General features: G+C 44.9%; 1 protein-coding gene across 4 annotated transcripts in view; it reads left to right on the plus strand.

Annotated features, from left to right (window-relative positions):
- Positions 1–7,511, plus strand: part of GLE1 (GLE1 RNA export mediator) — a 39,899-nt gene extending 32,388 nt beyond the window's left edge. For 2 of the 4 annotated variants that reach the window (XM_017848229.1, XM_017848230.1), the window contains exons 12-16: positions 884–1,013; positions 2,844–2,948; positions 4,830–4,912; positions 5,483–5,546; positions 6,308–7,501. In XM_017848229.1, coding sequence (XP_017703718.1) covers positions 884–1,013; positions 2,844–2,948; positions 4,830–4,912; positions 5,483–5,546; positions 6,308–6,376 — 451 coding nt within the window. In that variant the 3' untranslated portion in view covers positions 6,377–7,501. Of the gene's footprint in view, positions 1–883; positions 1,014–2,843; positions 2,949–4,829; positions 4,948–5,482; positions 5,547–6,307 lie in introns of all 4 variants that reach the window. The other 2 variants (XR_001880698.1, XM_017848228.1) reach the window with 2 other exon arrangements.
- Positions 7,512–13,101: the final 5,590 nt, after the last annotated feature.

The following is a 13,101-nucleotide window of genomic DNA, read 5'->3' on the forward strand; positions in this document are numbered from 1 at the left end:
AAAAAAAAAAAAAAATAGTAAAAAAAAATAATAATAATTAAAAAAAATGGCCAGGTGTGGTGGCTCACACCTGTAATCTCAGCACTTTGGGAGGCCAAAGTGAGTGGATCACCTGAGGTCGGGAGTTCGAGACCAGCCTGACCAATATGGTGAAACCCTGTCTCTACTAAAATACAAAATTAGCCAGGTATGGTGGCAGGTGCCTTAATCCCAGCTACTCAGGAGGCAGAGGCAGAAGAATCGCTTGAACCCGGGAGGCGGAGGTTGCAGTGAGCAGAGATCGTGCCATTGTTCTCTAGCCTGGGCGACAAGAGCAAAATTCCATCTCAAAAAAAAAAAAAAAAATTAGCTGGCTGTGGTGGCACGTGTCTGTGGTCCTAGCTACTTGGGAGGCTGAGGCGGGAGGATCACTTGAACCTGGGAGGTGAAGTTTGCAGTGAGCCTTGATCATACCACTTGTACTCCAGCCTGGGCGACAGAGACACTGTTTCAAAAAAAAAAAAATTCTCTCTGATTTGTCACCCTTATTTTGGCCTTGTCCCAGTGAATTTTTTCTTTTTTTCCTTTTTCTTTTTTTTTTTTTGAGACACAATCTCACTGCTACCCAGGCTGGAGTGCAGTGATGCAGTCTTGACTCACTGCACTTCCACCTCCCAGGTTCAAGCAATTCTCATGCCTCAGGCTCCCAATTAGCTGGGACAACAGGCGTGCACCACTATACCCAGTTAATTTTTGTATTTTTAGTAGAGATGGGGTTTCACCACGTTGGCCAGGCTAGTCTCGAACTCCTGGCCTCAAGTGATCTGCCCACCTCGGCCTCCCAAAGTGCTGGGATTACAGGCGTGAGCCACCACGCCCGGCCAAATTTTTTCTTCCCGTATAGGATGCTTGGCTACCAAGTAAAGGATTCCAAAGTGGAGCAGCAAGACAACTTTCTAAAACGCATGTCAGGGATGATCCGTCTCTACGCTGCCATCATCCAGCTCCGGTGGCCATATGGAAACCGACAGGAGGTAGGTAAAAGAGGCTTACTGTCAATAATGAGAGGTTAGACCACAGTCCATGTGTATTCCTCCCATAGGAAATATTGGCCTTCTTTCAGAGAGCCACTCTAGTTAAAGGATAAACTATATGGCAGTTTGATGGGTATTCTGTAGAGGACTGAATGTTGATTATTAGGGAACTTTCTTGGATCACCTGCTACTTTAAAGAGCTGGTTTTGTAACAGAGTCTACCAGAGGAGAGTCTGTTATAAATCAGTCATTAAGGTTAGAAGATTTTCTTACAAGAGGAATGAGCAAGAAATTGTCATCTTAGAACTAGTTGAGACCTTAGAAGCTATCTAGATCACATCCCTTACTTCACAGATGGACAGACAGATCAAGCTCAGAAAGCTGCAGCTGGGGTTCAGGGCTTTGACTTGCCAGCCCAGTTAATTTCTCAGGGAATACAGATTAGAGGGACAGAGAAGGTAATAGTCATGGAGACCTAAAGAGAAAAAAATAGAAGTTGATTAAATCCAAATTTTTATTATATGCCTGCTGTGTCCCAGGTTCTGTGCTAAAAGTACCAAGAATAATAAATAAAATGTCAACAAGGCTAATTGTTGGCCTAGGGAATGCCTGAAACTGAAGCTGACGCATGCATATTGAAGGGAGCCTATAAAGAATGTGTGGGAACCAATGTATTGAAACATTAAAAAACAGAAGGCAAGGTGGCTTCATGCCTGATATCCCAGCACTTTGGGAGGCTGAGGTGGGTGGATCACCTAAGGTCAGGAGTTCAAAACCAGCCTGGTCAACATGGTGAAACCCCATCTCTACTAAAAATACAAAAATTAGCTGGGCATGGTGGTGGATGCCTGTAATTCCAGCTACTTGGGAGGCTGAGGCACGAGAATCGCTTGAACCCGGGAGACAGAGGTTGCAATGAGCTAAGATCGTGCCATTGCACTCTAGCCTGGGCAACAAGAGTGAAACTCTGTCCCAAAAAAGAAAAAAGAAATGTGTGGGAATCAATGTATTGAAACATTTAAAAACAGAAGGCTGGGCGAGGTGGATTCACGCCTATAATCCCAGCACTTTGGGAAGCCAAGGCAGGTGGATCACTTGACTTCAGGAGTTTGAGACCAGCCTGGGCAACAAGGTGAAACCATGTCTCTAAATAAAATACAAAAAAATTAGCTGAGCATGGTGGCGTGTGAATGCCTGTAGTCCCAGCTACTTGGGAGACTGAGGTGGAAGAATCACTTGAGCCCAAGAGGTGAAGGCTGCAGTGATCCATGATCGCACTACAGCACTCCAACCTGGACGACAAAACGAGACCCTGTCTCAAAAATATAAAAGAAAAACATAATTTGTTTAGTTTGTGTTATTTCTGCCCTGTGGCAGGTGCTAGGGTTGGATGATCTGGGGTTCATTTCCACTTGGTGATGGCTGGATGATACATTGGGAGTTTAGATTTATAAACAAAAGGAGATCGGCCGAGCGCGGTGGCTCAAGCCTGTAATCCTAGCACTTTGGGAGGCCGAGACGGGCGGATCACGAGGTCAGGAGATCGAGACCATCCTGGCTAACCTGGTGAAACCCCGTCTCTACTAAAAAATACAAAAAACTAGCCAGGCGTGGTGGCAGGCGCCTGTAGTCCCAGCTACTCAGGAGGCTGAGGCAGGAGAATGGCGTAAACCCAGGAGGCGGAGCTTGCAGTGAGCTGAGATCCGGCCACTGCACTCTAGCCTGGGTGACAGAGCGAGACTCCGTCTCAAAAAAAAAAAAATATTAAAAAATAAATAAATAAAAATAAACAAAAGGAGATCAATGATAACCAAACCTCTCTCCTCTCAGATTCACCCTCATGGCTTAAATCATGGATGGCGCTGGTTGGCCCAGATCTTAAACATGGAGCCCTTGTCAGATGTGACAGCCACCCTCCTCTTTGACTTCCTGGAGGTACGTAAGTAACTCAGTTATCACACAAGAGAAGGCCAGTGATTGAGGTAGCCTTGATCCACTGGGTGACATGAATGGGGAAACAGCATAGCAATTGGGCCTGATAGTAAAACAGCATGATGTTCCAGTGTCATAGATTTTTCCCAAGCTGTAAACCAACCTTGCTTTCACTTTTACTCCATACTATATTTATTTGGCTTCTCTAGATTCTTTTCATTATAAAGAACAGAAAATTGTACATTCTAGCAAAAGTGAAAAGAGGAATTTGTTTTAGGGATATAGAAGTGACTCCCAGGCCGGGCGCGGTGGCTTAAGCCTGTAATCCCAGCACTTTGGGAGGCCGAGACGGGCGGATCACGAGGTCAGGAGATCGAGACCATCCCGGCTAATATGGTGAAACCCCGTCTCTACTAAATATACAAAAAACTAGCCGGGCGAGGTGGCGGGCGCCTGTAGTCCCAGCTACTTGGGAGGCTGAGGCAGGAGAATGGCGTAAACCCAGGAGGCGGAGCTTGCAGTGAGCTGAGATCCGGCCACTGCACTCCAGCCTGGGCGACAGAGCGAGACTCCGTCTCAATTAAAAAAAAAAAAAAAAAAAAAAAAAAGAAGTGACTCCCAGACCAGGTGCAGTGGATCACATCTGTAATCCCAGCACTTTGGGAGACCAAGGTGGGCAGATCACATGGGATCAGGAGTTCAAGCCCAGCCTGGTCAGCATATTGAAACCCTGTCTGTACTAAAAATACAAAAAAAAAAAAAGACTGGGCACGGTGGCTCACGCCTGTAATCCCAGCACTTTGGGAGGCTGAGGCAGGTGGATTACCTGAAGTCACGAGTTCGAGACCAGCCTGTCCAACATGGTGAAATCCCATCTCTTAATAAAAATACAAAAATCAGCTGGGTGTGGTTACACATGCCTGTAATCCCAGCTGCTAGAGGGGCTGAGGCAGCAGAATCGCTTAAACAGCATCTTACTCTTATCACCCAGGCTGGAGTGCAATAGTGCAATAGTGCAATCATACCTCACTGTAGCCTCAAACTCCTGGGCTCAAGCGATCCTCCCATCTTACCCTGCCAACGTGTTGAGATTACAGAAGTGAGCCATTGCACTCAGCCAAGAAGATACTTCTTATAGAAGAAAGGCTTGGGGTACATGCCATAACAAATGTGGAACCATTTTACCTATAGTGCCAATAGTTCCTAGTTACCTTAATAGCTCCTGAAGTCAGCCAGGTGCAGTGGCTGACAGCTTTTGGGAGGCCAAGGCAGGCGGATCACTTGAGCTCTGGAGTTCAAGACCGGCCAGGGCAACATGGTGAAACCCTATGTCTACAAAAAAAGTACAAAAATTAGCTGGGTATGGTGGTGTGTGCCTGTGGTCCCAGCTACTGGGGAGGCTGAGGTTGGAGGATCACCTGAGCCCAGGGAGGTTGAGGCTGCAGTGAGCTGTGATCATGCCAGTGTCCTCTAGCCTGGGTGACACAGTGAGACCCTATTAAAAAATAATAATAAAAAGCTCCTGAAGTCACCATACATGAACAATGATCCTGTATCATTTGAGAACACAAGTGATACTCTGTATACTCTCCTTACTAAGTTTGGGAGGTATACCATATGTTTAGGAAGCCTTCCATTCATTAGAGGAAAAGAAGAGTAGTTCGTTAAGACCTGATTGGTTAAATGGAGGTATTGCCATATAAAGAGAAATGCTTTAGAAGAAAGGTGGGCGTTTGCATTTATTCCCTTGTTAGCAAGTTCAGTGGCATTGTGGCTGAAATTTTTGATAGGTGTGAAAGATGAAGGGCTACTGTGCTTTATGAATGTGTCCTGTGAGTGTGAATTTTCATTCTCTGCTCTGACAGTGCCTGTCTTTCCCTCTAGGTGTGTGGGAATGCCCTCATGAAGCAGTACCAGGTTCAGTTCTGGAAGATGCTAATTCTTATCAAAGAGGACTACTTTCCCAGGTATCAGGCTTGTTGAGCAGACAACAGGGGATTAAGTAAGTAAAACTCATAACTAGGCCTCAGATACTCAAGGGTGCTATTACCTGCTGGTTTTGATTCAAGTTAAAAACACCTGTACTAAGTATGACATCTTCCTACTCCAGTCCCTCTCATTGATATTTGAATAAATGCTTTTGAAACTTAATGAGAGTCTGTCTTAAATATCATTGCCTAAACAAAAACACAAATTAGGGACTGGTCACAGTGGCTTATGCCTATAATTGCAGCTCTTTGGGAGGCCACAGCAGGAGGATCACTTGAGCCCAGGTGTTCAAAACCAGCCTGGGCAATATAGCAAGACCCCATCTCTACAAAATAAAAAATTAGCCAGGCATGATGGCATGCATCTATAGTCCCAGCTACTAGGGAAGCTGAGATAGGAGGATCGCTTGAGCCCAGGAGTTCAAGGCCTCAGTGAGCTATGATTGCACCACTGCACTGCACTCCAGCCTAAATGACAGAGTGAGACACCGCTTCCAAAAGATAGATGTATATCATAGGTGTGATTCACGTGTCTTTCTCTCCCTGTAGAATTGAAGCTATCACAAGCTCAGGACAGATGGGTTCCTTCATACGCCTCAAGCAGTTCTTGGAGGTAAGATGCCCTTAGACCAACATGTCCCACACCGTTGTTGGGCTGGAATGCACCTGTGTCTAACAAGTCTTGGACCTTCAGATGCTTTGATTGCACTCTCTTCCTTAGTTCTTCCAAACCCTTCTTTTTGTACCTAATTCCCTCTTAATCTTTGGAGTAAGGGCTGCCACTTCCTCTTCTTTATATGTATCATTCTCCATACTGCCTGTGAGAAAGCTCTGCTGAGATGAATAAAATATATTGAGTGTATCTTCTCTCATGAATATTTTTTTTTGCATGTTGGCCAGAGTTCTTGTCTTAGTCTTAGGTCTGGGGAATTGGTAAGTGTCGTCACTTTTCTCCATGAGAACAAACTGCACTTTCAGTTGGACTCTTCCCCTACTTCCAAGTGCCAAGAAATTGTAAAAAGGTTAATTTTGACAAAGAATTTAGAACGCCATCGTGGGTTTGCCAAGATAACCTGCTGACTTTTCAGCTTCTCAAAGCTCGATTGTGAAAACAGTGATTGTGAAAGATGAGCTTAGGCTGCAGGGAGACAAGAGTGGGACAGGAATAATAAGAGCATTTCATTTGTTGTCTGTGGCAGTTCATGCAGAAGTGGACATCTTATACAGAACCATCGGTCTTACTGGCTTTTTCCTTTTTGTTCACTGTTCCATAGGGCTGAAATATGATGTCCCTGAAACCTTCTTTTAACCATTAAGTGTTGGGAACACTGTTACCAGAAACTCATTCTGTTTTCTTCATCTTTCCCTGACCAGAAATGTTTGCAACACAAGGATATTCCTGTCCCCAAGGGCTTTCTGACTTCCTCCTTCTGGCGCTCCTGATGTCACTCCATCACCTACCATCACCATTATGCTGCAAAGAGGCAATAATAAAGGAACTGAAGACACCTGTATTTGGGAGAAGTCATGTCAGATTCAGAAATTTGCCAATATGTATTTTTATGTATTTATACCTTGTGACTAGGAGAAGGGATTTTCATGCGTCACAAAATTCTTGGAGGTCCCTTAGTAGATTTGGTAGTTCCTTAAGAGATCCACATGATAAAATAAATGGAATTGGCCTTTCTTGTTTTTTGCAAAAGTGATAAAAGGTGTTTAGCACTTGGTCTCCTCCCTTCTTTGTCTCTAGTGTCTTTCAGAAAGTTGGCAATACCTTAACAAATGCAGTCTGAACTGGAGGGAGCCCACCATTTGCACCCACCTACTCACCCACACCCCTGTTCAGATGAATTTCCAGAAAGAGCTAAGGCTCATAAGGTTCCCTTTTAAGTATTATTTAATAGTTGAGGCCAGATACTTACATGCAAGTCTGGGTTATGGTTGTTTTGCATTTCTCAGCTGGTGAAGTCATTCTAAAGCCAGAGGAAGTATGTGATATACACATGGACTAAGGCCCAGATGACACTGGCTAGATTAGCATCTGGGATTAGGACTAGAAACACATGTCATATGGAACTAAGGGGAACTCTCTGTCATCCTAATTTGGAAGTTGATCCCTGGATGGCTAGGGATGCATGAACCAGGCAGGTACCTTTTTTGTTTTTGTTTTTGTTTTGTTTTGTTTCTTTTCAGTTTGAATTAAGATGGGGCTTACAACATTAAACATGAGCTGAGCATCCATAAGCATTGAATTGGGATTAAACAAACATGTTGGGCAGGAATTGAACACCGCTAATATGATGATAAATATGCCTGACTAAAGCCACTACAAAAATTCAGCAATTGGCTGTTCGGATAGGAGTTGAGATTTGTTTTGTGGAAAGACTAATTCTCTTAGATACTGCAAAGGCAGTGGCCATGGATCTATTCCTCTGTGCTAAATGTCTTGTGGCAGGGTGTGTTTGTGGGGGAGCGTTCGCTGGTACTCGAGTAGCCTGAAGTGACCCATTCTATGAATTGTTAATTATGGTGCCAAAAAAATAAATAAATAATAAAGCTTGGTTTTTTAAAAAACCCATTGCTGATATAGTGGTTCAATGTGATCGATTTCCTCTGCCTTAAGCTATAGAAATCATTAGGGGCATGGTAGTGTACAAGTCCAGGTTCAGAGTGGTGCGCATTTATCCCCTTTTGTCTTCTTGACCAACACCTTGGCAATATTACTTCTTCTTCTGTCATTTCCTTTTTTGGAATTATGTACTAATAATAACTGACCCTATTTTATCTAGCAAGAGATGTGAAAGCATACTAAAATCTTTGAAAGACATAGTGGGCCGTGCTTAGTGGCTCATGCCCACAGTCCCAACACTTTGGGAGGCTGAAGTGGGAGGATTGTTTAAGTCCAGAAGTTCAAGACCAGCTTGGGCAACATAGTGAGACCCCCCCCACCCACCATGTCTAAAAAAAAATTTTTCGGCCAGACGCAGTGGCTCACGTTTATAATCCCAGCACTTTGGGAGGCTGAGGTGGGCAGATCACCTGAGGTCAGAAGTTCGAGACCAGCCTAGCCAACATGGCGAAATCTTGTCTCTACTAAAAATACAAAGATTAGCCGGGCGTGGTGGTGTGTGCCTGTAATCCCAGCTACCCAGGAGGCAGCTGAGGCAGGAGAATTGCTGGAACCCAGAGGCAGAGGCTGCAGTGAGCCGAGATCACACTGCTGCACTCCAGCCTGGGTAACAGAGCAAGACTCTGTCTCAAAAAAAAAAAAAAAAACATTTAAAATTTTTCAGGCATGGTGGCACATGTCTGTGGTCCTAACTACTTGGGAGGCTGAGGTGGACAGATCACTTGAGCTTTGGGAGGTCGAGGGTGCTGTGATCTGTGATCATGCCACTGCACTCCAGCCTGGGTGACAGAGCAAGACCCTGTCTCAAATAAATAAATAAGGTAGACAGTATGAACACTGGGGAGGGAATCAGGAGACCCAGCTCAAATCACTTTCAGGTTTTTTGGCCTTGGGTACGTCCTTCACCCGCTCTGAACCTCAGTATCTCCACCTGTGAAACGAAATAATTGGACATGTCACTGTAGTTTTCAAACTATGCTTGATAGCACTTCCTTAGGGAAGAGTTTCCCAGCTGGTGTGCCTTGGCATGCTGACCTCATTAGCTCTCCCAGACAGGGCCTGCGGTGGGTGAACCCCCAGGACCTGTTCCATTCACATTTCCTCCCTTTACCTTTGTGTTAAAATGGAATCATTCAGCGGGGTGTAGTGGCTCACACCTGTAATCCCAGCACTTCGGGAGGCCAAAGCTGGTGGATCACAAGGTCAGGAGTTTGAGACCAGCCTGGCCAACATGGTGAAACCCCATCTCTACTAAAAATACAAAAATTAGCAGGGCATGGTGGAGCACACCTGTAATCCCAGCTACTCCGGAGGCTGAAGCAGGAGAATCACTTGAACCCAGGAGGTGGAGGTTGCAGTGAGCCAAGATTCCGCCACTTGCTACTCCAGCGTAGGCAACAGAGGAACACTATCCGAAAAAGAAAAGAGAGAGAGAAAAAAAAGGCATCATTTTCTAAGTACCGTGACAGGGAATAGGTTGGGAAGCAATGACTTCAGGAGAGGGGGATGTTGAATGAATGGGGCTCAGCCCTGAAGCCAGTCAACATACAGAGGCTTAAAGCAAATTTCCAAAAGGCATCCCTTTTCCTTCAAGATACTACCACCCTCTATTGGACGATTGCCCCGTTAATAACTACAAATCTATGAGTGTTACTGCTCTTTTAGAATTTGTCTAGCAGGTTTTCTGATCTTCACTGGAAAGCTTTAAAAAACAAAATTATGATGGAGGTGGATGGTACCTCCCAGAGTTGTGCAGCTCATGTTTTGCACAACCATTTGGGGTCCTAATGGAGCTCTGGGATCCTCTCTGCCACAGCCTTTTTGTTTTATGTGCTGTACGATATATTGTGGTTCCATGTAAGATTATGTACGGAAAAGTTCATCTGTCAAAAACAAAATGAAAAATCGCTGGATGAGATGATCTGTAAGTTCTCTTCCACTTTGAATTTGTATGACTTCATGGAAAATACCACTTAGGCTGGGCATGGAGGCTCATGCCTGTAACCCTAGCACTTCGGGAGGCCAAGGCGGGAGGATTGCTCAAGCTCAGGAGTTCAAGACCAGCCTGGGCAATATACTGAGACCCCATCTCTATTATAAATTTTTAAAATTTTAAATAAAAAACATTAAAAAGAAAATATGAAATACCTCTTATGATTTTTGAATTATTTGAATATTCTTCCTCTAGTGGTTGGTTAGTGGTCTTGCATATGTCATTTGATGCTGGTATTCCTAATGGATTTCAATGGTAAACCAAGAAAGGAGAGCACTGGGAGGCCAGGTTTTTGATACTCACGGATAGAGATAATGATTACTAGATGAGAGATGCAGCTCCTGATGGGGAGTAGCATCAGATTCCTTACAGCAGAATACTAAGGACTGCCTGCGGTTTTAATTCAAGTACTCACGTGTCTGTCTTGCTTTCAAACTTGACCTCATTTATCAGGCTGAGGATCCATGTTTTTGTCACATTATTGTCCCATACTACAGCAAATCTGATGACAAATTAAAAATTCCAATAGGCTAGAAACTACACATCCCTTATATAGAAGAATGGATTTCTGAGGATTTCCCACCCACGTGCTAGGAGCTTTCCCCTACTTCTCAAGCTTTCTATGATGACAGCAGTGACATAGTTAGGCTTGGACATCTTCTGTCTCAGTGTCAGGAAAACCAAAAGCTCCATTAAGAGCCACAGAGCTTCTTACAAGTGCCTTATATCACGCCTGGTAATCCCCTTCACTTTTCTTCACCTGCCTAATGAATTCCTGACATTAGATTTCCTGTGGGCCTACAGAAAGTAGATTAAGCCAGGTGCAGTGGTTCACACCTGCAATCCCAGCGACTTGGGAGGCCAAGGCAGGAAGATTACCTGAGCCCAGGAGTTTGAGACCAGCCTGGGCAATACAGTGAGACCCCATCTCTTAAAAAAAAAAAAAACAAAAAACAGCTGGCCGGGCGTGGTGACTCACGGCTGTAATCCCAGCACTTTGGGATCCGCCGAGGCAGGTGGATCACGAGGTCAGGAGATGGAGACCATCCTGGCTAACATGGTGAAACCCAGTCTCCACTAAAAATACAAAAAAAAAATTAGCTGGGCTTGGTGGTGGGCACCTGTAGTCCCAGCTACTCGGGAGGCTGAGGCAGGAGAATGGCGTGAACCTGGGAGGCGGAGCTTGCAGTGAGCCAAGATCGCACCACTGCACTCCAGCCTGGGCGACAGAGCAAGACTCCATCTCTAAAAAAAAAAATCAGTTTTTTCCAGATGGATGTATTCAAGAACTTTTTTTCTTTTAGCTCTTTCAGGATATTTATACTCAGTACAGCATGTGATCCTAGATTGGAACCTGCACCAAAAATAAAGATATTTCTGTGGATGTGTTTTTTGCTATAAAGGACATTGGAACAATAGGCAAAACTTGAATAAGGCCTATATATTAGATAATAGTACTGTGTCAACATGCATCTCTTGACTTTAATCATTGTACTGTGGTTATGAAAATGAGTATTCTTATTCTTGGAAAATACGCCCTGAGGTAAGTGGGCATGATGTCTGCAACTTATTTATTTTTTTGAAACAGAGTCTAGCTCTGTCGCCCAGGCTAGAGTGCAGTAGTATGATCTCGGCTCACTGCAACCTCTGCCTCCCGGGTTCAAGCGATTCTCCTGCCTCAGCCTCCTGAGTAGCTGGGATTATAGGCACATGCCACCACGCCCAGCTAATTTTTGTATTTTTAGTAGAGATGGGGTTCTGCCATATTGGCCAGGCTGGTCTTGAACTCCTGCCTTCAGGTGATCTGCTCACCTCGGCCTCCCAGAGTGCTGGGATTACAGGCATGAGCCACCACACCCAGCCAGAAACTTACTTTCAAATGATTGGGGGGAGGGGGATATCTATGTGTATGCATATATATGTATACATGTGTGTATGTCTGTGTATGTAGACAGCTGTATGTGTGTATATATATTTAAACATAGAATAATAAAGCAACCGTGGTCAAAGGTTGACAAATGGGGGAATCTGGGTGAAGGGTATATGGGATTTCTTTCCAGTATTCTTGTAACTTTTCTGTAAATTGGAAACTATTTCAAAATTAAAAGATACCCCTCTTTTCGCCCTGCAAAAAAACATGCTTACAATTCTGATGAGGTGACAAAATCAAGCTCTGGAACCTACAACCCTGAAAACAGGACCCTGGTGACTAAGGTTACCTTGAAGTCATCAACCTGTAGCAAGGATGGAATGTTGACTCTAAACAGGTTTTCAAGAGAGGTGACTTGAAGGCAGAATTTTAATTCCATTGAGAATGTGATTTAAGCACCTGGAACACTTGAAGGATTAACCTAAAAGTTATAGGAGTGCAGAGGATAGACTTATTTCATCTAGTCTAAGTCCAAAGGCCTGAGAGCCAGTCAGCTGATGGTTTAAATCCCAGAGTACTTTTCTGCAGGGTTCAAAAAAAGGGTTTGGCAGCCAAATAAGTTTGGGAAATAAATTGTTTTTTGTTTTTTATTTTTTTTAGACGGATTCTCACTCTATTGCCAGGCTGGAGTGCAGTGGTGCGATCTCGGCTCACTGCAACCTCCACCTCCTGGGTTCAAGCGATCCTCCTGCCTCAGCCTCCAGAGTAGCTGGGACTACAGATGCGTGCCACTACACCCAGCTAATTTTGTATTTTAGTAGAGATGGGGTTTCACCATGTTGGCCAGGATGGTCTCCATCTCTTGACCTTGTGATTTGCCCACCTCAGCCTCCCAAAGTACTGGGATTACAGGTGTGAGCCACCGCGCCTGGCCTGGAAATACTATGTTAAAGGTGAAGTAGGTAAGTAATCAATGAAATAAGAATGGCAGAATGAGCCAGGTGTGGTGGCTCATGCCTGTAATCCCAGCACTTTGGGAGGCCGAGGCGGGCAGATCACCTGAAGTCAGGAGCTCAAGACCAGCTTGGCCAACATGGTGAAGCTCTGTCTCTACTAAAAATACAAAAAAAAAATTAGCTGGGCGTGGTGGTGGACACTTGTAATCCCAGCTACTCGGGAGGCTGAGGCAGGAGAATCACTTGAACCCGGGAGGCGGAGGTTGCAGTGAGCTGAGATCGTGCTATTGCACTCCAGCTTGGGCAACAAGAGCGAGACTCAGTCTCAAAAAAACAAACGAGATGGCAGAATGTTGATAATTCTTGGAGCTGGGTGACAGGCATATGGAAGTTGGCTGTATTAGGGTCCCCAGAGAAACAGACCAATAGGAGATAGATGGATGGATAGAGAGGGATATGATGAGATTTAATTATGAGGAATTTGGGGCCGGGCGCGGTGGCTCAAGCCTGTAATCCCAGCACTTTGGGAGGCCGAGACGGGCGGATCACGAGGTCGGGAGATCGAGACCATCCTGGCTAACATGGTGAAACCCTGTCTCTACTAAAAATACAAAAAACTAGCCGGGCGACGTGGCGGGCACCTGTAGTCCCAGCTACTCGGGAGGCTGAGGCAGGAGAATGGCGTGAACCCGGGAGGCGGAGCTTGCAGTGAGCTGAGAT

Source organism: Rhinopithecus bieti, unplaced genomic scaffold (assembly GCF_001698545.2).
Source record: "Rhinopithecus bieti isolate Rb0 unplaced genomic scaffold, ASM169854v2 scaffold_29388, whole genome shotgun sequence".
NCBI lineage: Eukaryota > Metazoa > Chordata > Mammalia > Primates > Cercopithecidae > Rhinopithecus > Rhinopithecus bieti.